The following is a 27042-nucleotide window of genomic DNA, read 5'->3' as shown; positions in this document are numbered from 1 at the left end:
TGCGCTGTCTGGGGTGGGCGGGACTTCAGCCGCGGGCAGTGGCGCCGGGCTCCGCCTCCCTCGCGCCCGCCGTCGGCACGTTCCGTACGTACGGCGGGAAACGCTTACGCCGTGCGTAGCGGCGGCGTGTGTGTGACGCAGTTGCCCATGGTAACCCCGGAGCCGCGCAGAGGATGGTGAGTGCGGCGGGGACGGGGCACCGTGGCGGCCTGGGCCTCGCCGCGCGCACCGGAGGGGTCCTGAGCCCGAGGGCTCACACCGCCGGGGAGCGTGGGGTAACGGGAACAGGAGACACCCACCCGGGGGGCTGGCAGGCCGGGGATCACTGGGATCGGCGGTGTCACTATGGGGGGCTTGGCCACTGGGAGCTGGTAGGGCGGGGGTATCCCGTCAGGAAAGGGGGTCTGGGTCAGGGGGATTAGGGGCACACAGCCAGAGGGATGCTGCTGGAGCCCCCAGCCACGGGAGACGCAGGCTGGTGTGGGGCCCTGGCCGGAGCCTGAGGCTATGTGGGACCTGGAAAAGGGGCCTGGCAGGGGCTGGGAGGCTGGAGGATGCTACTGGGGGGAGTTTGTTGGAATGGGATCAGCTTGTCTTGAGCTGATGCAGTCAAGATTTGGAAGGCATGATGGAGGGCTGGGTGATAAGGAGGGCTGGAAAGCAGGGTGGTCATGGCCCACTTGGCCTTACAAGGGAAGGAGCAATGAAAGAACCCAGTGAGGATGTTCAGGGATTGACTGTGGGGAGTCTGGGAGCATCAGTGACAGGGCATTGAACAATCTGGTCAAGGTGGATCCAATCCTGGGGGTTGGATCCTGGCTACAGGAGCTGAGGGAGCTGTAAGAGACCTTGCTGAGGTGGAAGGTTGTTGGGTTCATTGTTGATAAACAGCCTTAGAATGGGAGGTAGATGATGACAGAGAAAGCCTGGATGAGGGGTTGAGTGTTCAGGGATGGACAGGACTGAGACAGTGCTCAGGGGCTGAAAGAAACTTGCCAGTTTGGTGGGGTGAACGGTCTGGTGAGTCACTGGGAAAACCCAGTCAATGCTGGTTGTTTAGGATAGTTTGCCAGGATGTGGTGTAGTGTGGGGGTTTCTGCCAGAGGTTGGGGAAATGAGGGACAGTCTGGGCTGAGAAGAAGCAATGGGAATACACTATGCGAAGGGCTGGAAGTGGAGTTTTGATGCTGACAAGGGAAAGAGGGGACCCAGGAAGGAAGGAAGTGTTTAAGGGAAGAAAAAACTGTTTGAGAGAGAGCAATGCAAACTTACAGAACCAGCTGGGGTCTTTGGATGCAATGAAGGATCTGGTTAGGGTGGAGGCCAGTGCCGGGAGATGAGTGGTACGGTGATGGTGTACTGTAGTCTAAATCAAGGTTGGGCTAAGGTGAGATGATGGTCTGGGTTGTTGGAACAAGCTGGATTTAGATGTTGGAGTAGTTGGGATGGGACAAGTGGGATGCTGGCAAAGTCCAGCAAGGACTGGAAGGAGGGGTTGGGGCTGCTGGGTGAGGGGTGGTAAGAGAGAGCTGCAGTAGGTGGGGAGAGCTGCTGCTGAGCATGCATCGTGTGGAGAGCACAGATAGAAAGGAACAGCAGTGGGGAAGGAGCTTTCCCAAGGGCTAAGTTGTGTTTGGTCTAGGAGCCCTCTGGACACAAGCTGGATTCATGCAAGTGGGCAGCACAGGAGGAGGAATAAGCAAGAGCAGCAAAGGCAGCTCATCTTCCCTGGGTTAATTCTGGCTGCATCCCCACCTGCTGGGCCACAGAGAAAGAGACTGAGATAAGATCTGTGGGATCTGCTCTATTTTAGATCAGTTGATGATGGAGCTTGTCACACCAGACACTGAAGCCATCACAGGATGGACATCTGCTGTAAAGATGAAGGCAGCTGCCTCCAGCAGTGTAGTGCTTTGTGCGACACATTTGGCTTGCAGCTGCTGCTGGCCAAATCTGCTCTTCTGCTTTGTGATGTCCTGATAAGCTGGTTGAGTCCAGGGTCTGGCTGCTGTTATCTGAGTGCTCTGTGTGTGGAGAGGGTGGGTTGGGTGTTTCCCAGTGCTCATGTTATTTGATACACCATTTTACTGCCTCTTTGTCTATTTCCCATTTGTGGGAGTTGTTATTTGAATTACAGCCCCTCTGGCAGGGTGGGTGGCACTTTGGGGTGCCTGGTGGCTGGGCTGGGCTGGGTAGAGCATTGCCAAGTGCTCACTATCTCTAGTCTCAACTTTCACTAACCAGAATAATCCTTAGTGTATGAACTCTGAAAGAGCAGCAAATATATCCAAAGCAGCTATGGCAGCCTGGGGGTGTGGGTCAGCAGTCAGAAATGATCCAGGCAGCTTGATGTGACAGTTTACTGCTTGTCATGTGAGCTGTGGTAGCTGCCCGTGAGTGTGTTTCTGGTGTGTCATGATTGCATTGGAAAGTGCTTAACTCCCTTCAATAACTGCTTGCTCCAACACCAGTGATAAGAGGGTTAATGATGAGGTTTAAATTAGTTCGGTGTTCATCCAAGTGAGTGAGTGCAGAGGGGAAGTGTCTCCTTCTGCAGAGCAGACCAGCATTTCTCACAGCTGTGGGGCAGAGGGGGTGGAAGGTCATAGGTGGAGCACGGAGGGGAAGATGAGCCATAAAGCTGCATAGCATGAGGGATGTGCAGCACTGAAGTCTTTGGCGCCGTTAAGCAGCATCTGTGGTGGGTGCACATCAAGGGCAAGGGGAGGCTGCTACATGAAAGGATACGCTGCTTTCCAAAGCCTTGGGAATGCTGTGTGAAGCAGAGCTTGTGGCTTCCTCATCACTGTAACAGCAGTCTCTGGTATGTTATTGATCAGTGGTGGGGCCACAGGATGCCGGTGTTCTTCTAAGCCTGTTGATTGAAGCTGCCATCGTGATGTCAAAACCAGGGTTGTCAAAGCATGGCCCCATCTTACAGCTGAGGAAACTGAGTCATGGAGTGTCTAGTTGACATTAGGCACATGTGGTGGAGGATGAAATACCAGCATAGCTAAATGCTTAGTTGGGCATCTTACTTCTGGTCTTGAGCTCATGTTTCTAGCAAAACCAGCATCTATCTATTGCCTACTGTAAGTGTACATAGTACCCATAATTTCTTTCTTTTGTCCCTCGTTACTTGGTGGTAAGGTTCTATGTAAAATGGCCTCATTAAAAAGAAAATGTTTTTGAGAGCTTGAATAGAGCCTCACTGCTTTAGTTTCCCAGTACAGTCCCATGTCATGTTTCTGGTTTAGTTTTCTGGTTGCTGAGACATTGATATGAGAAACTACCTGCAGATAGGACAGTATATTCAGAGACCGTCAAGTTCTGAAACCAGATAAAGACTGCTGATATTGTCCAGTGCTGTTCTTCTGCGTGCAAAATGCTTCCTTCAAACTTGCTAAAATCCGAGGAGTTTGATTTTAATTATGAAAGCAGGATTCATGCTGGCCGTGGTTAATATACCAAACCAGCAAATGCTGTGCGACCTCTTTGACAGAAAACTGTGTTAGTAGGCTTGAGCTGGAAAAACTCTGTAGGTGATTCGGCTCCATTAAATCTTGGATTTCAATGCAGGAGAGAAAGTCTGCATTGAATGACACCATATGGTGGAGACATGCAGCAAGCAAATGATTTTTTGGGAGTTTTGCCAGAGTAAGAAGTATTGAATAAACTGTGCTCAATAGATTAATTTCCTTTGGTTGTATTTTGAAAAAGACTGGGTGATTTTATGACCATTAGTGACATTTGCAGTTCTGCAGCCGAAGATAAAGGTAATCAAACGTCATTCTTCAGGACACCAGCTAATCAGTGCAGTTGTCATAAAAGGACTCCCCTCCTCCAGCTCTGTGTGTGCAGGATTTCACCATGGATGACAAATGTAGCCTCAAATACCCACTGCTGAAGGCAGGATATTTGGCTCAACTGAGCCTCTCATCCTTCTCCATGTCAGCGTCTCCTGTGGGACTTTCTGAAACCATCACATGCACCTTCTGTCTTTAACTTACTCTTTAAAAATGGTGAATAGCCACCATATTGCTTAATTAAAAGGAAACTGTGGTCCAAAGCTGTTCTAGGTGCTGTGCAGGCAGAACGTGGAGCTGTTTCCCATGCTGTGGAAATACGCTTTGCCTGAGGTGAGAGATAACCAAGTGATATGAGTAAGGAAAGTCCAAGACAGGTTCAAACTTGGCATGTTTGTTGCCTAAACCTTATTAAGGATTGTAGGTGTGGCAGAGAAGGAATTAGCAAGAAAATCACAGGGTATTTTTATGGGTATTTTGTCAAGTTTCTCCCACAGCTGCAGGAAAGGCACAAAGGTTTAAGGATAGAGCTCAGCAGTGCTGGGGCTGGCATCACAAACCATGGGAACACAGGAGCCATCATCTCCATGGCAAATGCACTTGGCTGGGGAGGGCCTTGACTGTAAAGACAAGTGACTTGTGGTTGCAGCAGAGGGGAAGAGGAGTCCATGCAGGGGTGTAGAGATGCAGGAGATGTGGTCGCAGCAACAGGCTTAGGTGCTGAGTTTCGTGGCTGTATTGCCTCCTGGTGAGTTGATTTGATTCTAGCTAAATATCCATGTCTAGTAGATAAGCAATTGCTGGTGACTGAGGTTGGTTTTATTTTAAATTAATTATCTGAGCTTTGTGGCTAATAAAGTTAAGCAGAATACATTTACTCCTCTTTCCTAATAAGAACCAACTGTGCTCTGCAGCAGCCTGTGGGCTGTGCTTTATCCATGCCCTGCATATCCAGCCCTGAGTACAAGGGGAAATGGTTCTTTCCATTACAGCTTTATATTGCCAATCTGATACAATATTTAAACAGATTATCTCAATGCTCTATTTGTCCCAAACCAATTTTTGCTTTGGCTTATAAAGTGAATCTTCCTTTCAGCGGCTTCTGTGGTACAGGATGTAGTTACATGCATCAACTAGTTCAAAAGACCCATATACAGCGTGGATTTAAAGCTGAATAAACCCACAAAACCCTTAGCTAGGACTATAAATGTCACTGTATTTTTATGTATGTCTGTATTTTATTTTTTTTAAGAGAATAGGATTACTGCATGGTGCTATAACTGAAAGTCCTTTGATAATTCAAGGGTTATTTTAAACCTAGCAATGATATACTTTCATAAAACCACACATCCCTGTTTTTTGAAGGATGCTAATAAGATGGTTAGCTTTGCTTTCATGCTCAATGTGTTTATGAGCGCTCTTGCCCATTTAGTTGCATCTCTAAATTTAATGCCCCACTCTGATTTCACAGTAATTGCCAGGACATTCTTCTCGTATGTCCCCATTCACTGTCTGGAAAACACAGTTTCCTCATTGCTGACCCCATCAGTCTGTCTCCTCATGGTGCTTGTAAAGAAAACCCTCTCCACCAAGGACAAAGATGTTTTTAAACAAGCCAGTCCGATATAAAACACAGTTTGCTTAACCCAGAGGTGACCAAGAAGTGGTTGCTGGCTGACTGTGCCCAGCCTTGAGTTGCTCCATCTGCCTGCCCCTCTCCAGAGGCTGCCCGCACTGCCACGCTATGCTGTTCATTATCCAAACAGCATCTGCAGTTCCCTCCTCTGTTATAGATGCCGCAGTCTGCTCGGTTTTGTGCAAATGACACACTGCCCTTATACTCCTATGAGCTGTCTCTGCAGCTCTCAGACAGCCAACATCTCCTCTGTCCTGCTTGAGACTTGTCCTGCTCCTCACACTGGAGTCCTCCGTGAGTGGTTACTGCTGGCCTGGCTGCCATGCAGGCATCCTGGGCATCCTGCCTCCTTGCTGCAGGTTAAGTCCCAGTACTGAGGCATTTGTTTGCTGCCCCACTTCAAAGGCCTGCTCCTCTCCTGTTGCTTCCGAGCATCCTCTCTTCACCAAAATTTTCCATTTCTTGGTTTGCTACCTGACATATTCCATCGTGAGAAAGGGTTACTACCTGACTGTCATCAGCCCGAGTTAGTCTCAGCATTGTGTTTGTGAGCAGACAAGTGCTCGTCAATCAGTGTGTGTGCAATAAGGGCTGCTTGTCCCACTTAGTGGTGGCATGCAGCAGGGAGCTCGTCTGAGTTATTTTTTCCAGTCTACTAAGCTGTCAGGAAATGCTTTCTGTCTTCCTAGCCAGTGTGCTCATAAGAGCAATTAAAAATCATGTTAGAAACCCATCTGTGCATGGCTTTCCTTCATCTTAAATCGTCACCCAGTACAGGGAGAAAGCTGGGTGCAAGCTTTAAATAATATTTACAAAACAGTAACAGTCATAATAATCAATACTATTATTTGGCCCTTGATTTAAGTTGTATATGCAGACCATGTAACCTATGCTGGCAGCTACTGAAATAAAGTCCAGTTCTCTATGTTGGCTCGCTTGGCTTCCAGCCTTTTAAATCAGCTTACTTTATACCTTAGAGAATACTTTTATTTCTATATATATCCTTGCTTCTATTGGCTATCCCAGATAATCCTGTGATCAGCCATGCAGCAGTGTCACTTGAGTAGAATATGGAACGATGCTGATCATTTTCTCATAGGCTGTCATACTGGCCCAGAAATAGCATCCATCTACAATGGGAGAAGCTCTATTAACATTTACAACTGTTCCTCTTCCCTGAGACCCCTGAGAATTGCTCCGTGGAAGATAAGCAATACTTTGTAATACATTTCTTTGCGCTCAGTATTTTGGAGCTGAATTCTGAAACATAAAGGCTCTTAATCCTGATCGGCTCTGGGATACACCGCTCTGCACTTAGCAAGTGGTGCTGTGAATAGGATTAGCATTTCAACAGCTTCCTTTTTTAACTGTGAGCAATAAACTGAAATAATAGGGCCTGATGCAGAGCTCTCTGAAGTGGCCAGTGGTACTTTGGCTGGTGTGCGTTGGCTTTGGGTCAGGCCCATGAGAAGTGGGGTCGTCCCTACTGAGCTGAAATCCATGGATTTACAAGCCAACAAACACAACTGTAAATGTGACTGCAGGTGAAAAGAGAATGTGTTGCTAGTCATGCAGTGAAACCTTGTATGTTTTAATGATGTCAAGGGCAGTCAGAACATGCGTGTAAGCAAGTAAGCATGAGAGGTATTTCTGTTGCTGCTCCTTTCCCCTCGGACGTGTGGAAGTACAGACCATCATTGAGGTAGAACATGGGCTGGGCACTGTGCAGGGGAGATGAGCTGTTAGGTTGGGAGGACTTTCCTCTGGCTGTGCTGAACACAGCCCTCCAAATCCTTTAGCTATGGCCCATGGGGAGAGCCAGCTGGGAGCATCTGGCCTTCGGGGTTCGGTGTGTGATGTTACAGACCTGTGTGCTTTGGCTACAAGCAGTTGGGGTATGGTACTGTGAGGCATGGCACCCTCTACCAAGCAGAGCCCATTCCTGATGAACAGGTCTTGAGTGGAGCCTGAATCCCCAAGTTTTTGCCAGCCTGTTTGTGCAATAAGTGATCCCCTGAGCCTGCTTTACTGGGCTGTGAGACTGCAGTGTTGCTGTTCCTTGCACCACCTCTGAATTTCTGAACCTCAGCTTTCCACAGTGCTTTTTAAAAGCACAGCAACAGTGACAGTCCTGTTCTTCCTACAGATATCCTTCAGACCCGTTTTTGCTAAGTTCTGTCTCTTCTCCCTGTTTTATTACACATCATGAATGTATTTTGAGCCGTGTCTGGAAATTAAATGGAAAACTAATAAATTACTTTTAAATCAGAAATGCTCGGAGGAGTGGATCAAGTCTCACGTGCTTTTGAATCTCGGAGCACTGTTGAAAGTTTTGGCATCATGACTGATAGTGCTGTGTCCTCTCCAAGCACTCCCCAGCTCAGAGCTGTGTGATGAGCAGTAGTGGGCAGCAGCAGTTCCCAAAGGGCTGAGATGGGGCTCTTCTGGAGCTGGGAGAAGGGCATTGCTTCAGCCATGCTGCAGCTGTGACGGTTGTGCCGTGTCCTGCAGCTCTTCATCTTGAGGACAAGTTTCTGATTGCTATGATCTGGAGGGGGTTGGGAGCAACCTTCATGGCTCAAATAGTCCTTGGCTCCCAGCAGGAATATTTAGAGGGTGCAGTTCCTCATAGCAGCAAAGCACTTCGTGGCATTTAACTGATTCACCCTTGCAGGTTGACAAGAAGCATTGTCTCCATTTTGCAAACAGGAGGACAAAAAAGCTTTAGAGATGATGGGCCCCCGTGTTTGTTTTGACACTTGAACTTTGTTCCTGCCTCTGGATTTTAGTGGGCTTCAACATGGGAATTGTCCGAGAGAGACACCAAGCAGGAGTCCTGATGGCTCCGGAAGGGGTGTAGGTGTATCCCTCTCCTGGATTTGCTCAAGGAAATCAGTTGCAAGAGCATCTGTGCCCGCAGGCTGGGTCTCATTGCGGTGTGTGCTGCTCAGGCTCTGAGGAGCAGTGCAGCAACACGACCAAGGACACATGGGCAGTCATGGATGCACAGCCTGCTCCCATGCCCTTGGCTGCAGCTCTCCTCTGTGGCTGGGCAGCCAGAGGCAGCTGGAAGTGGGGTGATTTGTAGCTCTCAGTTACATGCCACAATCCAGAGTATTTTTCCAGCCATTTTGGAGAGGTGCAGGTCTCTGAGGGGTGGCACTGACAAGAGCTTGGGTGTGCTGCTGGGATGTGTGCGCTTGTAAATGAGCTGACCTGCATATTCTGTTTCCTAATCCTGAGTGATACTGTCAGCTCAGAGAGCTGAGCCTGGCTAATGACTGAAATCCACTGTGCTTTTCTTAGTGAGCATGTGTGGTGATCTGAGATAGTTGTTAAGTGCTACATCCTGAGAACCAGAACTGCATGTGCCCCATGGGTCTGGCATGTTTTATACAGATAAACGGGGTTTGAGCTGATCAGGGAGTTACTATGAAAAGAACTGATGTCAGGTACATAGTAACCTGCAGTTAACTAGGAGGGAGATTAAATTAATGGGGTTTTCCCTCTCATAAAAGATAATGAAGAGCTCTTGAGTATGTGGTTTGTAGATCCTACACATGATATGTGTAGGCCACTGGCTTCCTGGCACAGGGAATGCCAAACAGCTGTGTGACAAGAGTGATGCAGCCAGTGGTGCACCCCACTGAGCAACATTTGTGCTGTCTGAGACCTTGTCGATACACTCTGAGATGAAGGAAAATAAGAGGTGAGGGGGAGGAGGAGAAGAGGAGATGGGAATAGGGACTGCAGGAAGGGGTTCAATGTGTCTTGGGATTCATTGCCATAGAGAACCCATTTTAAGGGAGGAGGGCATGGCATGGCATGGTGGGGGGCAAATAACAGCTACAGTCTCTCTTGTGGATTTAGGGTTTACTGTCAATCTTGCGTAAACTGAAAAGTGCCCCAGACCAGGAGGTGAGAATCCTCCTCTTGGGACTGGATAATGCAGGCAAGACAACACTCCTGAAACAGCTGGCATCTGAGGACATCAGCCACATCACACCAACACAGGTGAGGAAGGCTTTTTCCTGCCCAAAGCAGTTCTTGTGGTCCCACCTGCCTTATTATACAAAACACTAATGATTCAGCAGAGTGTTTCAGTAAAAGTGGGAGCAACGGGAGCCTGGGGCACCATTAAGCTTGTGTGTTTTCTGCATATGAGGAGGCTCTCTGAAGGAGCCAGAGAGCGTCATGTCACGCCAGATCTGCAAGGTAGTGTAAAAGTGGATGAATGCTGTGCAGTTCTGCAGAATGCTTTTGGGTCATACTAGGGTTGCATGGATGAGACTTTGTTCCTCTTGTCCTTGCCAAACAGGGAACACGTACAGGTGATGCTGCAGCTCTGGACAAGCCCCTGTCTCCTTGCATTTTTCACCCAGCCAGCTCTGACGGTCCTGCATATTCCACCAGTCCCCCTCTGATGCCTGTGGTCCTCTTTCTTTGAGCCTCTGGCTTGGGGAGAAGGATGTCTCCCGTGATAAGCACTGCAGCATCGCTCCTATGTTGACCAGAGGAGGTTGCTAGAGAGCTATGGGAGATGCTTTCCCCCACCTCGTAGCTGCCTCCCAAAGCTCCCAGCCCTGATACCCCAATTCCAAGCCCCAGTCCCCTGGGTGGTGTGGCAGTACATTGCCAGCCGCGCCACATCCTGTTTTTCTACTTGACTGCACTTTCAGTTGGTGTTCTAATTGATGAAATGGACCCTTCAGACATGCAGCTGTTGCTCTTTTAAGCCCAGCATTAGCTGTGTCCTGTCGAATTGAGCAGAGACCTCTGGCTTCATGTTAGCTGTGACTCTCTACTTAGCTTTCACAAGCTTAGTCCTGCTTCTCACAGCGCCCTTGTTTTCTCCTTATCTACAGCTCTCCCACCTCTTCCTGCACCCACCCTGCTGAGCCCTCCCAGGGCACTAAGTAAGTGCATCGTATATCTCCATGGCCATGACAGCATCAACCCTTGACCCAAGAACACTGGCAAACTGATGGTTTGGCGCCTGTGTTCACTTTCACCAGTGCCTCTCCCACAGCCGATCCATCTTTATGGCTGCCCAGCCCATCTCACTGCGCATTGCAGGCATGGGATATATAAGGTGTTAATGTCTGCCTATGAATGTGCTCCAGCCATTCAGCTTTATGCTCTATGTGGCTTTGTTTCTGCTCTTTCCAGGGCTTTAACATCAAAAGTGTACAGTCTCAAGGCTTCAAGCTGAACGTATGGGACATAGGCGGACAGAGGAAGATCAGGCCATACTGGAGGAACTATTTTGAAAACACTGATGTCCTTGTGAGTATTGGCTGCAATTGAATGGTGCGTTCATGCAATGGCTTTCCAAGGCCTCCGCCAGAAGTCAGGAACAAGTAATGTAATGTCCGAGTCCTCAGCAACACCATTGCCATTGTAACAGGAGCTATTCTGAGTGAAATGGCAAGATTGGTTGGGTGCAGTAAGAAAAATACAGTGATGTTTGGAGAAACCTTTCAGTTGCATGTTTGTACTTTCACAGGATGGTGCTTGTTATAGCCAGTTCCTTTCCTCTCATCTCTGTTTCCTTCAGATGAAAGAACATTAATAACTTGTAGTATACCCATCTATAGGTCCTTTCACTGGAGACTCTGAAGGTCTGTCATGGCCATTAGTGACTTAAGCCTCATGTGTAGAGGTAGGTCAGTATGGTGCCTTTGTTTCCTAGTTGGGGAAACTGAGGCTCAACAGAACTAAATGCTATGCCTGGCGTCATATGGGAAAGCTTTTGACTGAGGGACACAGACCCCCTTGTCTTTTCTTTTGCTCCTTTAGTCATAAGACTGTCCTTTAATATTTTTGTCAACTTTGCTGTAATTACCTCAGAATTAGCTACAGATCACTACAGCTGTATTTACAGTGCAGGACCTTTGTGTTTCCATGGCAGAGCACGTTACCCTCGGACTCTCCAAGTGCTGCCCTGACTAGTTTCAAATACCACCTCCAACATGCAGCCTTGTGCCAGGGTGAAAGCAGGGTGGCAGCTTCAGGCCTCTCCCCACCCCAAGCAATGTTGCCTGTGGGAACAGAGAAAAGGCAAAGACTGCAGGGCTCCCATGGGAAAGCGGGAAGCGCTCTCAGAAAGACGCCCTTCCTCCCTCCTGTCACATATGTACTAATATATTGTGAGCTTCCATGCACTTCCATGGAAAGATCAGTGTAGCTAGGAATAGGACTCTACTCCAAGGCTCATGTCAGGATCCTGAAGGGCCTGGCTGCACCTGCAGGTTTAGAAAACCATGTCCAAATGAAGCTGTTATTTAAATGGGACTGATAAACCCTCAGTAATCTCTTTGGCAGATTCCCCCTTTTCAGCCTGAATCTGGAATCTGATGTTTGAGGGCAGCCACCAGAACACAAACCCTACTGGTTGCTTTTGCAAAGAGTAGTGGAAAGATCAGGATTTGAGAAACTAGCAGGACACACTTTGCATGTTCCTCTGAGGCCATTGAGAAGGGGACATGGCATGGCTGTGAGGGGATTGTGCCCATTGAGTCCAAGCTCTGTAGCTGTGTGTGGTGGGGAGGCAGTAGGTGTGCAGATCAAAGTCAACACTGCAAAGCAGCAGCCAGGGTTCTTTGCCTGCTATGGCAGGTGCTGAGGCTGCAGAGACAGTACAACCACAAAACAGTATCTGGAAGACTGCTGGCAAAGACAATGAGCTACACTGGCCTGTGGGCTTCCGCCCTTCCCAGTGTGTGCTACATGGGAGGTGCAGAAGTAAAGGTGGATTTGAAGGCTGAAGGAGATGAAAGCAATTGTTTTCCCTGCCCTCCTTCTACCTCAGTTAAAACAATGTAGAGAAACCCCTTATTTTCATATGAGTAAGAAAAGGGATAGGTAGAAGCAGAGTCACTTTGGGGCAAGCAGCAGTGTGAATTCAGAGGGAATAACTGTGTGCGCAGATGGACCTAAGCTCCTCTCCTTGCATTCTGTGCTGACACCCAGCCCCAGACTGGGAGCTGCTAGCATGTTAGTGCAGTGCTTTGCTATGTCCATACACACCAAAACTGGGATCAGGTATGTGCTGGTGACTCTGTCTTCTACTAGCCCTCACCCCTGTTCTAGCCAATAATTGTATCCTCTGATAAACCCGGCGCAGGTTGTGCATCTGTAAATTAAGCCTATTTATCCCTTGTGTTATTTCTTCATCCAGTCCCACCACTTGTAATTTCTGCCCAACCCACTTACTCCAGGTTTTGTTTTGGCATGTCGCTCTAAGGAGGCACCCAATTTACAGGAATTTCTCAAGCTCCATTTCTCCAACAAGCTGTACTTGGTGGCTTTTCAAAGCGACCAACTGTACTACTGAGCACCACAGCCAGAAACAAGCTGTTGTGTGGCCCTGGCCATAGAAGGAAGGTGGAGATGAGACAACTACAGTTCCCAGGACCCCCTGCTTCTGTCTTCTCCTAAATTATATTGCACAAAGCAGAAAAGACCCTCTAAGGAGTACGAAAAAGCAGGAAGTGATTGCAAATTCAAATCCATGCAGGTGCCTTTGAATGAGAGCTTGGTCTTGCATCACACACCTGTGATATTTGGAAGCTTAACCCAGGCAAATAAGGTGTGGATATCTGGCTGATTGCATATTCAGACAGGCACCTGCAGCTATTTGGCACAGTGCTTTCTGGTTTGGAAGTAGGCACTCTGCACATACTTTGCCTTCTCTGTGCTTCTGTGGCTTTTGCCCGGAGCACTGTTGTCTCTGCTTCTCATCTTGCAAAATAGCTCCTTAGCAAGGAATGGGAGTAGTGCAGGGGAAAGCCTGGCTGGTTGGGCTCAGACCTCTGCTTTGCCAGTTACAGAAGCACCGTAATAGAGGAAGTTCCGACTTTCAGTTGAGAAAGCACTTAACTATCTCACTTATGTGTTGCTAAGCTTCCCCTGAGATGTCCCAAAGGAGGACAGTCGGCAGTCCAGTTTCACCCCAGAGCACAGCTGCACTGCAGCTTCTTCCTTTCTTTGTGTGTTTCATACCCCCAAATAGGATGCACAGGGTGGATGCTCGGGAAGGGCAGAGAGGACAGGCGTAGCTGACACAGTATTGGTGCCCGTGCTTGGGATCCTGTTGTGGGGAGAGGCTGTGTGTCATGGTGTGCCTTTCCCATCACGTGGCTCCAACAGCATGCACTGCTGACACATCCCCACCATGCAGCTGCTTCCAGCCCTGCCATGTGTACCCCAGCCTCTGTCAGTGTGCATCAGCCTGGCCTGGGGGGACCACAAGACCTCGAGGGATGAACAGAGAGGTCTGAGAGGTGCTGGCTTACCTCCTCAGCCCTGTCATAGATTGTCCTGCTGCATGTTTGGTCCCATTTCAAACAAATGTAACAGTGCTCATTAAGGGAGTGCCTACAGTTTAATAGATACTGGTGCTAGAGATCTTCCCTCCCCCTATTTGGTCAAAATTATCCTGGAAGCATGGAGTCTTATGCTGAGACTGCCTGCGAGGATGCCATTTATCTTGATGGCGGGGTGCTGTGCTCATCTATTCCCTGAAAACCAGGCTGACACTTGCTCCCTGTAAGCCACCAAAGAGCATGCAGATGACATGCTAGCAGCTTCAATCACTGCTGATGGGGAATGGCAGGGACTGGAAGCAAAATGCTCAGTGTTTGTCACCAGTCCTGTCCCTGTCTGCTGTCCCAGCGCCCTTCTCCTTCAAAAACCTTCCCCTACCACGTAATGAAAAAAGGATACCAGGCTATTCTTGCCCAAGTGTTAAACTGGGGTTCCCTGTTTCTTTAGATGTAGCTTTATACTTGTATGATCTCAACAGCAACAGCATTGCTAGGGGTAAGGAGGGTGGCTGGACTTAATAAGCATGTATTTAGGGGGACCTTTAAGGAGCCTTTTAGCCTGTGTAGACTTAGAGCTGCCTTCACTGAGGTCTCGTTTGCATTTACAGACAGAAATGGGTACATGCTGTGGTACTGGAGAGGGTGGAGAGCCCCTCCCAAGGCAGGGAGCCTGCAGGCTGGGGGATCCACCCTTCTTCATACCAGGGAACAAGTGTCTGGTTGGGACCTCCTTGTGGACCATGAAATGTGGTGCCCAGCCCTGAGAGGGTGGCAGGATTGTATTGTCTGTCTTCATGAGCCAGCTGCTCCCTGTTTTCTCCATCGTAGAGTCATAGAATGGTCTGGATTGGAAAGGACCTTAAGACCAGGGATGACTCACACTAGACCATCATCCTGGTGGACAAGCTGGTAGCTGGAGTCTCACAGGCTCTATCCAGCCCTTCTCCCCAGCCATCTGCTCCAGGATGCTGCAGTAGGATCACTTGATGGAGAGGAACTGAGTGTCCTAAATGTATTCACCTGCTCCGAGTGCCATTGTGTGCCTTGGTGGCTTATTGAGGTGATGGGTCCTGCTAGAGGGCAGCACGGCATAGTCACACCAGTGCAGTGGTTGTACGCTTTGCTAGACCGTGTCTGGCTCCACAGGTTTTGTCCTCCTGTACTCAGCTTCAGCTTATAAGCTGGTCATTTGGAAAGATACCAGGCAGAACCTGTTCTCTTCAGATAACAAATGCTATGGAGATGGTGAGAGCATCTTCAGTACTGCCCCCAGCTCCCTTCTGATCCTACCCACGTGGCTGTGAATAATACTGGGGACCTTTGTGCCCAAAAGCATAATCATTAGGCTCAGCTCACTTAAGCACGTGATGTTGTAGAAGAGTGTCTTCTGGGAAGAGTAACTTCTCTCTTTTTCAGATCTATGTCATTGACAGCGCAGATAGGAAGAGGTTTGAAGAAACAGGTCAGGTAAGTTACTTATGCCCAGCTTCCTTTGAAGTAATTGAGTGCTTCTGAGTGCCCCTTGCTCACAAAAGTTAGGAAGATGGTTTTGTTGTTTATGAGAGAAATTTGCATTTCAAGAGACTTGCCTTTCAACATCAATGCAGATTATTTTGGTAGATGTGAAACAAGGAAAATAGGTAGCCTAATTCCGTTTAAATAGAACGGTTTTCATTGAAGTTATACAATAATAGCAAATGGAGCCTAAGACTGAAAGCAAAAACTTCTCCAAGTCCTTTAAACCTTGCCAAACCAAGACCCTGAGGAATCCTGTTTTCTTATTTACAGAGTTGAAATGGAAATCATATTGACTTGATTGTCTTTTGGATATAATTGAAAAAAAAAATGCCCAAAATTAAGAACTTTCTAGCTGAGACTGGCCAGAAAATAAGATTTCCGTTTTGCAGTTTTGATCTTTTGCAACATTTTGTGTTTTAGGATAGAACAAAAATAGGACTTTTGAACTTTCTTTTGTAAAATTCAGGAAGTGACATTGTCCCAAAATAGCTAGCAACAGATTTATCCCCTAGAAATGGGAGATTTAGATTAAAGCCCTCTCTTCTGTCTGATTTGAAGGAGACACTTGATCTTTTGCCTCTCAAGTGTCATGGGCAGACCCAAACAGCAGAACTATTGGTTGTTCTAGGGGCGGGGGGAATCTATTTCATTTTATGTCAGCAATTAAATACTTACTGAGCAAAAGAGAAGGAGAGGAAGCAGATGCTTAGAGCACTCGCCCAAGTCAGGTGGAGTCAGCCTGGACCCCTTGTATTTCCACAAACACTTTTGGTTTCAATAAATCAGCCATGTTGCATGAAAGACCTATTTTGTTGCAAACGTCCCAGCCAACTCTGTAACTCTATTCTCTCATCCTGGTTTCAAACCAAACATTGCTTTTGGGGCGATGGAGTCAGATTTCTGTTGCAGTTCAGCATCTCCCTGGCTGCACTCATATAATCCAGAATTTTCTAGCCAGTGGAGGAAAGATGTTAGGACAGTATCTGAAAGCATGAGATCTCCAGCTAATTAAGGAGCCCACAGAAATCTCATGTACTCATCTATCTGCAGTGCCAGCAGTCCGTACAGGTTCAGGTTCTGCTGGGTTTGTCATGTCTTTACTAGGGAAGTGACTTGAGACTGTGTGTTTGTTTCACATGAAGCCATTGCACAACCCTCGACATGAAGCATTTCAGCCACTGTTGATCCACTGCAGATTCGGATTTGAGCTATTAAAAAAGTCTCTTTGAGTCACCCAGTTTTGAATGAACAAACCCATTTCTCAAGATGCCACCCAATGAGTGCTGTGCATATGGAGCCAAAATCGAGCTAGTAAAGCTAGCTTGTCTTCAGCTAGCCAATGCCTTCAAAAACACTTTCTTGCAGGAGGGAGATTTCCATGTCTGGGGATGAAAAAAATCCTCTCCTGCTCAAATTGCAATGTATAAACCTTGGAACAAACCCCTGAAACTCACTGTTAGCAGTATCAGGCTGTTGTCAACGGCTGCTCAGGTACAAATGCCAGTCAGGCAATAACTTAAGACAGCCTCCTCATACTGCCAATTTACATGTTTTTTGCTGTTTCATCAATTTTGGTCTCCTGGGAGCAGGACTGGTAAAACACAGAGTTGTAGCCTTTAAGGCAACTGCTAATTTCAGACTAAGATGAAGATTTTTGTAACCTGTAATTGGAAGAAATAGCTTTTGAACCTTGGGCAGAGATGATTGTATACATTTTTGCTCTCTTATAATAAGATCTAGGTTTCACTGGAACATGCTCTTCTAGCATTTGCCCTAAATATAATTCTAATTAGAGACAACCACTGGTGGTTGAAGGTTTTCTTCCCTTCCCTCTCTCTGTCTTTCCCCCACCCCACTCCCTTGCAAATGATACAGGAGCTGGCTGAGCTTTTGGATGAAGAAAAGCTTAGTGGAGTCCCCGTGCTCATATTCGCTAACAAGCAGGATTTGCTGACAGCTGCCCCTGCTTCAGAGATTGCTGAGGGACTGAACCTACACACAATCCGGGACAGAGTCTGGCAGATCCAGTCTTGTTCAGCTCTTTCAGGAGAGGGAGTACAGGTGAGGCTCTGGAGAAGGCTTGCTGTGCCAGCAGGCCATCTGTAAGAGATGGTTGTCTGTTGATACACAGGGTGGGGCTGGACCGGCTGCCTCACAGAGGAGGGTCAGCACAGCCAAACCCTTGTAGTGTGGAACACAGGGCACGTGTCTCATCGCCTGTGCAAAGGGAAGGGGAGAGCAATTGCATCCCCACCCAGGACCCTCTGGCTGGGCCAAATGAAGGCATTGGTTTGTTTTAAAGAGACTGCTGTCAGGTTAATCATTTTCACAAAACAAATCGTCTTCTGGTGTTAACCCCTTCGAGTGTTACAAGTGTGCGCTTTAGAAACCTGATTTACCTTTGCTGCTGACGTTGTTTGGTGTTTTACTCAACCCAGATGCCAGAAAGAAAACGTTCAGTTCTTCTGATCCAGAGAAACACAAGAGTTGCACACACATGGCAAGGACCACTTATAACGGCAGCATGTGGGGCAGCAAACCCCACCCTGAGGGGGCTGAGCTGTATTCCTGTGCTGAACTGTAATAGCTGTGTCTTGGGCTCCTGTGCTGTAGCCAGTTCTGCAGTATAGTAGCTCTTTGTAATGTAAATGGGACCTAGGTTTGTTTATTTCACTCTTAGGCTTTCCTGAATTAATGAAATATTTGCAGTGCTCACAATCCGAGCAGTTGGGAATACTCCCTTCACTGGTATTTAAAGAAACATAATGGTGAAGAGATTTATCTTCCTTGCAGTTTCAGTAAAACCTTACTTGCAGATGCCACAGAGCTGTTCAGGATAGTCAGATCTCAAGCTGAGTATGAAGAGTCGCAGAAGGAGCCCGCAATACTGAGTGGGCAGTAAGATGGCAGATGAAATTCAGTGTTGACAAGTGCAGAGTAATGCACGTGAGGAACAACAATCTTAACTATACACATACAATGATGGACTCAAATGAGCTGCCATTACTGAGAAGTAGATCGTTGGGAATAGCAGCTTACTGCTTATCAGAGGGCAGAGAGAAAATAAAATACTAGACAATTATCAGAAGGCAAAGAAGAAACATCCCAGAAAACATTTCCTCTGTAGCGGGATAAAGGCATGGTGAGCCCATACCTTGAACATGGCATTCATTTCTGCATCTGCCTCGTCTAAAAAGACTTTAGTAGTAGTAGAATCACAGAGGCCACCAAAAAAGTCAGGTTGAAGAGTCTTCAGATCTTTAGACCAATCTCATGTTTAAGGTGGGGAGAACTGTGAATCTAGAAGAGGTTGCTGAGGGCCTTGTCCAGTCAAGTTATTAGTATCTCCAGGCATGGAGATGCTAGAGCTTCTCTGGGTAAGCTCTTCTAGCGCTTAACTACACTCACCAGAAAAAATACTGTCCTTATATCTGCTCAGAATTAGGAGAGATTTGAGAATCCTCTGGTGAGAATATCAGGAGCACAGAGTGGTGTCTATACCAGGGGATAATAAATAAATTAGAACTTTCATCTTTGAAGAGAGAGGATAGGGAGTGGGAACATCTTCAGGATTTATAAAATAAGGTGTAAAAACGTCAGCTAGACTATGTGCTGTTTTTCACATTGCTAGAGGAAGGGTGTTCCTAATGGAATAATCAGCAGCTTAAAAGAAATAAAAATAAGTGCTTCTTTGCCAGTTGTGTGATTAAATTGTGGATCTCATTGGCACAGGATGTTGTACAGACCAGAGATATCAGTTCGTTCAGAAAAACACTGAGTGAATTTCAGAAGAGATCTACAGGCAACCTCTGGCCATTAGGATCTGGAGGCAACAGCTTGAACCATGGCTTGGGAGGATAGAACAGAGCAAGAGAGATCCTGTTCCTACATGTTCTTTCTTGTGGCATCCAGGGAGGGGGTGCTGGCCTGGATGGACCAATAATCTGACCCAGTACAGCAGTTCTGATTTAAAATTCTTGCCAGATGTTTAGACTTAAACACAGTAGATGGTGTCCTTCACAATGCCTTTATTTAGTTAGCTAAGATGCAAATTCAGCTGTGTTGCAGCACATCTTGTGAAAGGCTTCAACTCTCATGTTTATTTTGAAGAGGTGGTGGTAGAGGGAAAGGCATTCCACAATGGCAGTCCAAAGAAATGTGATCAGGAAAGCAGGGCTGCAGTTCACAGAGCTGCAGGCAGGCAGAGGTCACCTTTCCTCCTCCAGGGCCTCCTCTAGTTTATGGAAGTCCAACTGAGCTCTCCAGCTGCTAAGGGGCAGTAAAGAGGCAGGTGAAATTCAGGGATGTGTGTAGGATGTGGAAGACCTAAGAGACAGGAAGTGGCACTTTCTGTTTGTGAGCTTTGAAGAACGCTTCCTTCTCAAGCTGATCAGTAGGCTCTCTGGAGTGGGCTGCACACTTCTTCATTGATGGCACCTTCTTACGGTGCCTTTTCCTTGAAGTACACTGCTTCCCTATACAGTCAGTAAACTATGCAGCCCAATACCCTCTACTGGGGAAAGGAAGACAAACTAAATGCAAGTATTTATAGGCCTATATATTTTGTTCATCATGCTTATCTAGACAAATTAATTTAGATACAGGCCAGATAACGTTTTGCTTTGATGTCAGAAGTCTCATTGCCCTAAATACTGCAGCTTATTCCCTAAATGATTATTGCCGAAAGGTCAGGGGAGTCACAAACTCTTTACAGCTTATAGAAAATAGCCTCTACATTTCTCTTCTGCCATAACTCCTGCCCTGTCAGATCGGACAGCAAGAATGCCAAACTCTCCCTTGCCTTGGTAATTAATGGAACAAAATGGTTTGGGAGATGGCTTTTAAACTGAACCTGGATCATCACAGGAAGAAATGGCATCTTCAGTCCTGGGACTCTGAGAAGAGGTCAATATGCTCAAAATTTAGGGGAATCAAAGAAGAACTTGTGTAGAGAGTGAGGTTAAGTAAGACATTTTTTGAAGATCATGGTACATAATATCTCCCTCTACCAGTGGCTGTGAACAGGAGCTCTCTGTGTGCAGTTAAATCTCAGGTCATTGCTTTGAGGACTTCTTTGAGAAATGACAATGAGTGACAGCAAAATAAATGAAGATGTGGAAGCATCAGGTACTCAGAATGAAAGCCAAGGAGTGAGCACGCTTAACCATCGCCGCTGATGGAATATATTAGCTAGAGGAAAATTGGAGACATCGCTGACAGATTTTGCAGGGAAGAGTGGTGGCATATCTAGTACTGAGTGCATGCAGGAAGAGTTCATAGGGGAAGATTTTTGTGATAGCTTGAAGGGAGAGCAGTGAGCAAAGATAAATAATGCCAGTACATGAAGGAGAAATAGTTTGAAGGTCATTTAATTAGTTTAGCTGCTAGCACCATGGTGTATAGAATTGGGTAGTTAAGACTGGGAATTTCAAGGTTAATGAGATTAGATTATGGTTAATAGAATGATATAAATTTAGAGAATTTAACTATTATTTGAAATGAGTTGTTTAATAAAACTGTTAATTAAGGAGGGAATCCATATTGTCATCTTCTATTTTAAAATTAACCATTGGGGGCTCTGGAAAAGGGGCCCAGCAATGTCCTGGGCAGGCTCAGAAGAGAGGTGACTGGGTTAACTGGAACCCGTGTAGTGTCCTTGACTCCAGCTGGCAGCCTTTTACACAGCTGAAGACTTCATTACCTCCTGATTGTAACTGTGGGCAGCTCTTGCCTTGTTAGTCAGACTTCATGGCGCCATTGAGGGAAGAGTGGCATTCCTCATGCTTAGAGACTTTTTCAAGCAAAATGTCTGCTTGGGTCTGATTTTATCCTTCAGCCTTAGTTAGGAATGCGGGAAAGCCTTTTCTTGCCACAGCCATTTGAGCTTTTGCCTCTGGAACACAGTCCCGCACTAGCTTACACTGAGACCCTTGCACAGAGCACAGCAGGCGAGGAAGGTGATCATCAATGACAGCAGAGAAACTTAAGAGAACCGTTGCTACACAACAGCACTCTGGTGCCACATAGGCTCTTGGGGTTGTGTTTTGTGACCAGATCTCCAGCTGTAGTCTTTGGCATGCAAGAGCTGTGCACATTTCACTTTGGCTGGCCTGGGTAGGGTGAAAGCAAGGCAGGACTCCTCTGTTTTGCAGTCTGCCCTCTTTCTGGAGTGTTATTTAGGGGCCAGGATGTGTATTAAACACGACTCAAGGCTTTGGACTGGTCCATGCTCTGCAACTTGTTCCTGTACAAAGGAAGACTCTCCAGTCAAGGCAGCAGCAGCTCAGCCTGCCCCTAGAAGTCATCCTCCAGAACGATGCTGCAGTGTATTGCATCCACAGTGTCCCAAGCATAATGAGCCCCCAGAGACCACTAAAAGCCAGTGGAACTGAGAGTAGCAACTAAACTTCTCCAACTTATGCCAGAGTTGGTCTGGCCCAAAGGACTGTGGGAAGAGCTGAGCCGCCTTCTCCTTCCTGGCTCTTTCAACCCAGTTGAGACTGAAGCCCAAGACCAAAGTTACACCCATGCTGCAATTCAGCGCTTTCATAAGTGCAAGATTCAGAATAGGACCCCCCTGCAAGGCTGTATCTTCTGAGCTAGGTTTTGTCTTAAAGATGTTTTATCCAGGGCAGGCTAGATGGGGCGGGGATCTTCCACATCTTCACAAGGTTCTGCAGCTACTTGTAAATGTGATTTTAAACCAGTTTCAATGCTCTCCTGGGGCAGGCAGAGTGAGTACTTGTTGAGGAAAAACAACCATGTTTCCAGATTACAGGGCAAAGTCTTGTGTTTTTTAAGCAGAGTAAGGAGGGAGTCTACAGCGCTGCATCAGGGATACAAGGTCTCAGAGGACAAAAGCAAAGCCTGCACCCAGGCAAAAGACAACGGGTATGGTACTTGCAGGAGCCTGTGAAAGCCAGCCTATATGATAACTGGAGGTGCAAAGAAATGACAGATAATGAAGGCACAGTGCTAGCTGTGCAGTGGGAGAAGAAGGTGACAGTTAAAATAACGCATACCAAAAATGCTAGAGATGGAGAATTTTGCACTTGCCTGACCCAATTTGTTATGGCGGACAGAGGATTACATGAAAAGATTAAGCTCTGCTGTTCTTAAGGTCATGTTAGGGGTCACAAGTTTGTGGCCTTGCCTGATCCCTGGCTTGCAGGGGAGCAGAAACTGGGAGACTTTTTATAGGGTGGAAAGGACTTGTTCGCTGTGTTTGAAGTCAGATTACTTCACTGCCATAACCACAAAGCTGATAATGCCAGGAATAAGCAAGCAGTGGACTAATCTCAAGCAGGACTTTTTATTTCTCCTGGGGAAGGCTCTACCAGTCCTTTCCCAAAGGGCGCTAGAGTACAACTCCCTTGGCACAAGAGCAGATGTGACTGCAGCGAGGCGGGGTTGTGCTGAGCAGCATTTCTCTGCAAGGAGCATTATCCCCTTCCCTGGAGTTCTTTCTTTCTACTTTGGTAAAGTTTACTAGCTGCTTGCTAAGGAGCTGAGAGAGGCAAAGCTGAAAGATCTGAAATCTTTCCCTGGCTAAGTTTTCCCAGGGTTGACTTGAGGCTGGAATACTAATATTGTATCCATCTCTATCCTCAGTACCTGCCAACGTCTCTGTCTCAACAAAGCAGCACAAGGACATCTATCAAGATGTAAATGTTACTGTAGGGACTGTACTTTTTGCATAGAGCCATCTTTTCAGCATGCAGATGTAGGGACAGAGTGTGTAGAGGCAAAGGATGACAACAGTTGATTCCTTGTGGACTTCATTCTTTCAAGCACCATTTCCTCCCTCCTGTGTGCCCTCCCCATAGCAGCTCTTTGTGTTTGTATCAGCTTCCCTGGATTTCTCTTATTTTACCAACCCTCCATCCTGCTTCAAACCTTAGGTAGAAGAAATGCAAACATACCTTTTAGTTTCTTTTGCTTTCCATTGCATCTGCTATTCTCCAGAGTATTTGGGGGTGCTGCAGAACACACACTCCCAAAGGTGCACCAGAAGCTATGGATGTAGCAGTGATGTGGTTGTAGGTGAGGAAGATGTCTCACACGTACCTCTCTGATACAACACACGTAGAGCTGAGCATATTCATTTTCTTGTTAGCACTGTCAGACTGGAGGTATTTACAATTAAATGTGATTTTTTTGTGTCAGGTAACTTATGCCAGAAGAGACTTTTTAAAGTCTCTTTATATAAAGTCTCTTTTATATCATTTCTTGATATAAAAGTTTGGTGACCTACTTATGTATTTCAAGCCTGTTTGGAGTTCACCTTTCCTCTTGCATTTTGCTATGTCATTCTTTTGCCCTCGTTAAATGCTTGATGCAGACAGGCTCCCAACCATGGTAAATCCCATCATAAACTCTGCTTTATGACCCTCGCCACGCTGGTGTGGAAACGGTCTGTCTTTCCCTCTTCCCGAGCTCCCAAATGGCAGCAGGCAGAGTTTTAATCACTGTGAATTCAGGTTGTGGTCAGATTAGGTGGAAGATAGGATGCGTGTTTGTTGTTTTGCAGTGATGTATTGTTTCTGGGATTGCTGTGCTGAATAGCAGAGGGTGTCAGCTGATATTTATTACTTTAAGCTGTCTCAGCTGTTCTGGTTCAGCAAATAAACCTACATTCAAAATGAATGAGGAGCTCTGCTTGCCTTGTATGCCATGATGTGTGCAAATGTGATTATTGCTTCCGAGGCAGGGGAAGCTGGAATCGTTGTGGGAGCATTTTTAGTTATTTATTTATTTTTACCCTTTGCAGGCAATCATGCATATTTCTAAAGCACACAATCAAGCCAAAGGCTTGACACCTCTCTTCCTAGCCCCATTGTTAAGCCCTGGCATTCCTCATGCTGGGAATCACTCGCTCCCTCTCTCTCTAAAGTGATAAGCTTTAAACCACGCTATTGATTGCTTAAGGCATTACATGTTTTACACCTAGGTTATCAGTGTTATTGAAAGGGGAAGACACAAAGCTACTGGGCCTTAAAATGAATCTACCTCTCATCTTTTCCCATTTGCTGTGAGGATTTCAGACAATTTGTTTTACACTGATCTCTGCTGTGGAGATAAATAAATGAAACTGGAGCCATCAACCCTCCCCAAGGTTAGAGTTAGAAGTGTTATTAGCGTAGGGCCTCATGTGCACCCCAGCACGGAAGCTGGGCCCGCTTTTTCTTTATTAAACACAGTAACAAGGGCTGATTTCAAAAGTTGCTGCTCCCCTTCAGATAAGAAGTGTCACATAGCGCAGCTATCAAGGTGAATTGGTATTTTCAAGTGAGAACTTCTCTGCTTCTGATTAAGCCCTGAGGACTCCCTCTTTTCTCTCTTTAACTCTTTAGCTCCCTTCTGAGATGACCACCACCTTGGTGGCTGAGGAGGAGCATGGAGGAACAGCAGTGGGTCTGTGCCTACCCAAAGGTCCTGCTGTGCTGTGCCGTTGGCTCTTTCTCCTTGGAGAGGTTGAGGTCCTTGGTAGCTTTTTGGCAGTCTGGGGACAGTGGTGCAGGAAGCCAGCACCACTGCTGCCATGGGGCTGGCCACGATGCTGGCCCAAAGGTTCTGATCTTTTTTCAAGGTCTAATTATAATTCTAATGATCTAAAAATGACCACTGAACATAATACAGCGAAATCCCCCTGCCCTGGACTCTAAGGTAATGTTTGCCCCATTTCAAAGCACAAAGATGCGCTGCTCCTCTCTCATCCCCAGACCTCTACCTTTTGCCCTGTGCCTCCCTGTCAGCAGAGACACCACATAGGCATGGCAGAGGTAATGGGTTTGATGGGGGACAACTACGAGGAGACTGTGCATCTTGCTCTCCGTTGTGTGTGTCTCCTAATAGATAAGGGACAGGAACAGATAAAGTGTTGCTTGGCCTTCAATAGCATGTCCCATTCTGGGATATGAGCAATAAACTCGCAAATGAGGTATTCACAGCAGAAGTGCTCCTGTCCTGCTTGCTGTGGTCAGGAACTCTGCCTGAAGAATATATCAGCCTCTTAAAACATGACCACATCACTTCTCACTGAACCCCTGTGGATCCCCTGAGGACCCATTTTCTGTGGGGGCCCCAAGGAACAGGGAGCAGGGTCCAAATCCAGTTATTGCAGTGACTGTCATGGATCTGGATTTCAAGGCTTGCAGCTGAGCAGAGAATTAGAGCCATATTCTTAGCAGGGAGCTGACTGTATAGCAAGCAGCCCCCTAAAATCCACGGTCTCAAAGATAAGATGACTTGCCCAAGGTTACACAAATCATCTGGAGCTGAACCTGGAGCTGAGCCTTCAATCTGCCACTGACGCAGCTCGACTGCAAAGCGATCCTTCCTCGAAGGACCTACACATTGTGACATGATGAGACGATGATGCTTTTTATGGTCAGATGAAAGATTTAATAAGCTCTGTGTGACAACATCTGCTGAGCAAGGAAGCACTTATTTTTTTAACCCACAGTGGTTTTGGGTGCAGGGAGCAAGCAGGAGGTTGGTGAGGAGGCAGAACACGGTGCCTGCAGAATGGTGGCCAGGTGGGATTGGGGGATTCCTTTTCCCTTCCTTTGACTAATGTTACCTTTCTCTGTCTGAAGGACGGCATGAATTGGGTGTGCAAAAATGTCAATGCTAAGAAGAAATAAAGCGTTCAGAGCTGCATGGAAATGGAGGAGCGGTGGGAGCAGAATTCTAGCCTGAAAACACTAATTTGCTGCTTTCTGACCAAATGTTTTTCCATCTGTGCACAGCTACAGCTGTTAAAAGAAAAAAAACAAAGGGAGAAAAAAGGGAACAACACTGGTTAAAACCTACTGCTGGATTTGGAACTTGACCTGCTCTTTAGTGTCGTTTTTTTACCCCAATAAAGGAATTCTGTATTTCCTCCCTATGCATAAATAGTATTAAATGTCTGTTTAGCAAGCAAGTTTGTTAGCAGAAGCAAGACTGTGATTCAGTGTGGTGCAGAGGGAGGGGTGAGTTCCTGTAGTTGCTTAGATGCATAGGACCTGCCCTATACGTGCAGGTCCACGGTTGCTGAGGACACGCTCAGGTGTCAGTCACAGCTTCCCCTCAGTGATAGATAAAATGCGGTTGTGTTACCAATTGTGGGTAGTTTCTTAAAATAAAGCTGCTAAGGAGTCATTTGTGTAATGAGGGTAGAAGACTTCCGCACATTCCTATAGCCATAAAAGAGGAGTTTGATCATAACGAGGCACTGTTGCATTGCGACACCGCTGAAGGAGGGAGGGAAGGGTTATATGTGTATAATTGAAGCTCTTTACAGTTGGAATAATGCAGGATGAGCGTGCCTAGGGCTTTTCTCGCAGCTGAAGGAGAATTCAGCCTAGCATTTCACCTTGAGCCAGCAAAAACGTGGTTCCTACGTTCAATAAGTTCCATGTGTGAGATTAGTCTTGATGTTGAACAATCCCTCTTGATTTTCCCTTGATGTTAAGGCAACTCTGCAGCAAAATGCAATTAAGTCCATGATTACTTTATAGAATGAGATACCAGGTCCCAGGTTTCCTTTTTGAAATGTGCAAAATACATTCTCCTAACACCCCCCTTCCTTAGCAGGCTTTGCTGAGCCCTTCAAGGGACTCAAGGGGGCTGCCCCGTGGTGGGCTGGTTGCCCAGGGCCCGAGGTCCCCCTTGGGTTGTCTTGGTGGAGGGTGAGGATGCTGATGAACAGCAGATGGGAAGCGCTCTTTAAAGCGAGGATTCATTCTTCTCCAAACTGGCTTTGCTCTAA

The 27042-nt window shown here is 46.8% G+C and overlaps 1 protein-coding gene and 1 long non-coding RNA gene across 2 annotated transcripts; one reads left to right on the top strand and one right to left on the bottom strand.

The window, feature by feature from the left end:
* The first annotated feature begins 21 nt into the window (after nt 1-21).
* On the top strand, nt 22-26228 carry ARL3 (ADP ribosylation factor like GTPase 3). Its single transcript, XM_061372569.1, has 6 exons — nt 22-176; nt 9313-9456; nt 10612-10728; nt 15186-15236; nt 17163-17348; nt 25886-26228. Exons 1-6 carry the CDS (start codon nt 174-176, stop codon nt 25931-25933), a joined length of 549 nt encoding a protein of 182 aa, XP_061228553.1. The 5' UTR covers nt 22-173; the 3' UTR covers nt 25934-26228.
* LOC133222670 (uncharacterized) lies at nt 19299-23346 on the bottom strand. Its single transcript, XR_009728332.1, has 2 exons — nt 23210-23346; nt 19299-19553 (listed from the first exon to the last, which is right to left on the bottom strand). It is a non-coding gene; the product is annotated as an uncharacterized LOC133222670 (long non-coding RNA).
* Nucleotides 26229-27042: the final 814 nt, after the last annotated feature.

The sequence above is a fragment of the Neopsephotus bourkii genome, unplaced genomic scaffold (assembly GCF_033783945.1).
Source record: "Neopsephotus bourkii isolate Nb327-2 ecotype Australia unplaced genomic scaffold, CSIRO-AGI_Nbou_v1 NB_1615, whole genome shotgun sequence".
Lineage (NCBI taxonomy): Eukaryota > Metazoa > Chordata > Aves > Psittaciformes > Psittacidae > Neopsephotus > Neopsephotus bourkii.
This window is presented reverse-complemented; position numbering and strand designations above follow the sequence as displayed.

Excerpts from the sequence above, each read along its gene's own strand:
- ARL3 (XM_061372569.1), top strand. Across the intron at positions 15,237-17,162 it reads GGTTTGAAGAAACAGGTCAG|GAGCTGGCTGAGCTTTTGGA; the intron begins GTAAGTTACTTA and ends CAAATGATACAG. Across the intron at positions 17,349-25,885 it reads TTTCAGGAGAGGGAGTACAG|GACGGCATGAATTGGGTGTG; the intron begins GTGAGGCTCTGG and ends CTCTGTCTGAAG.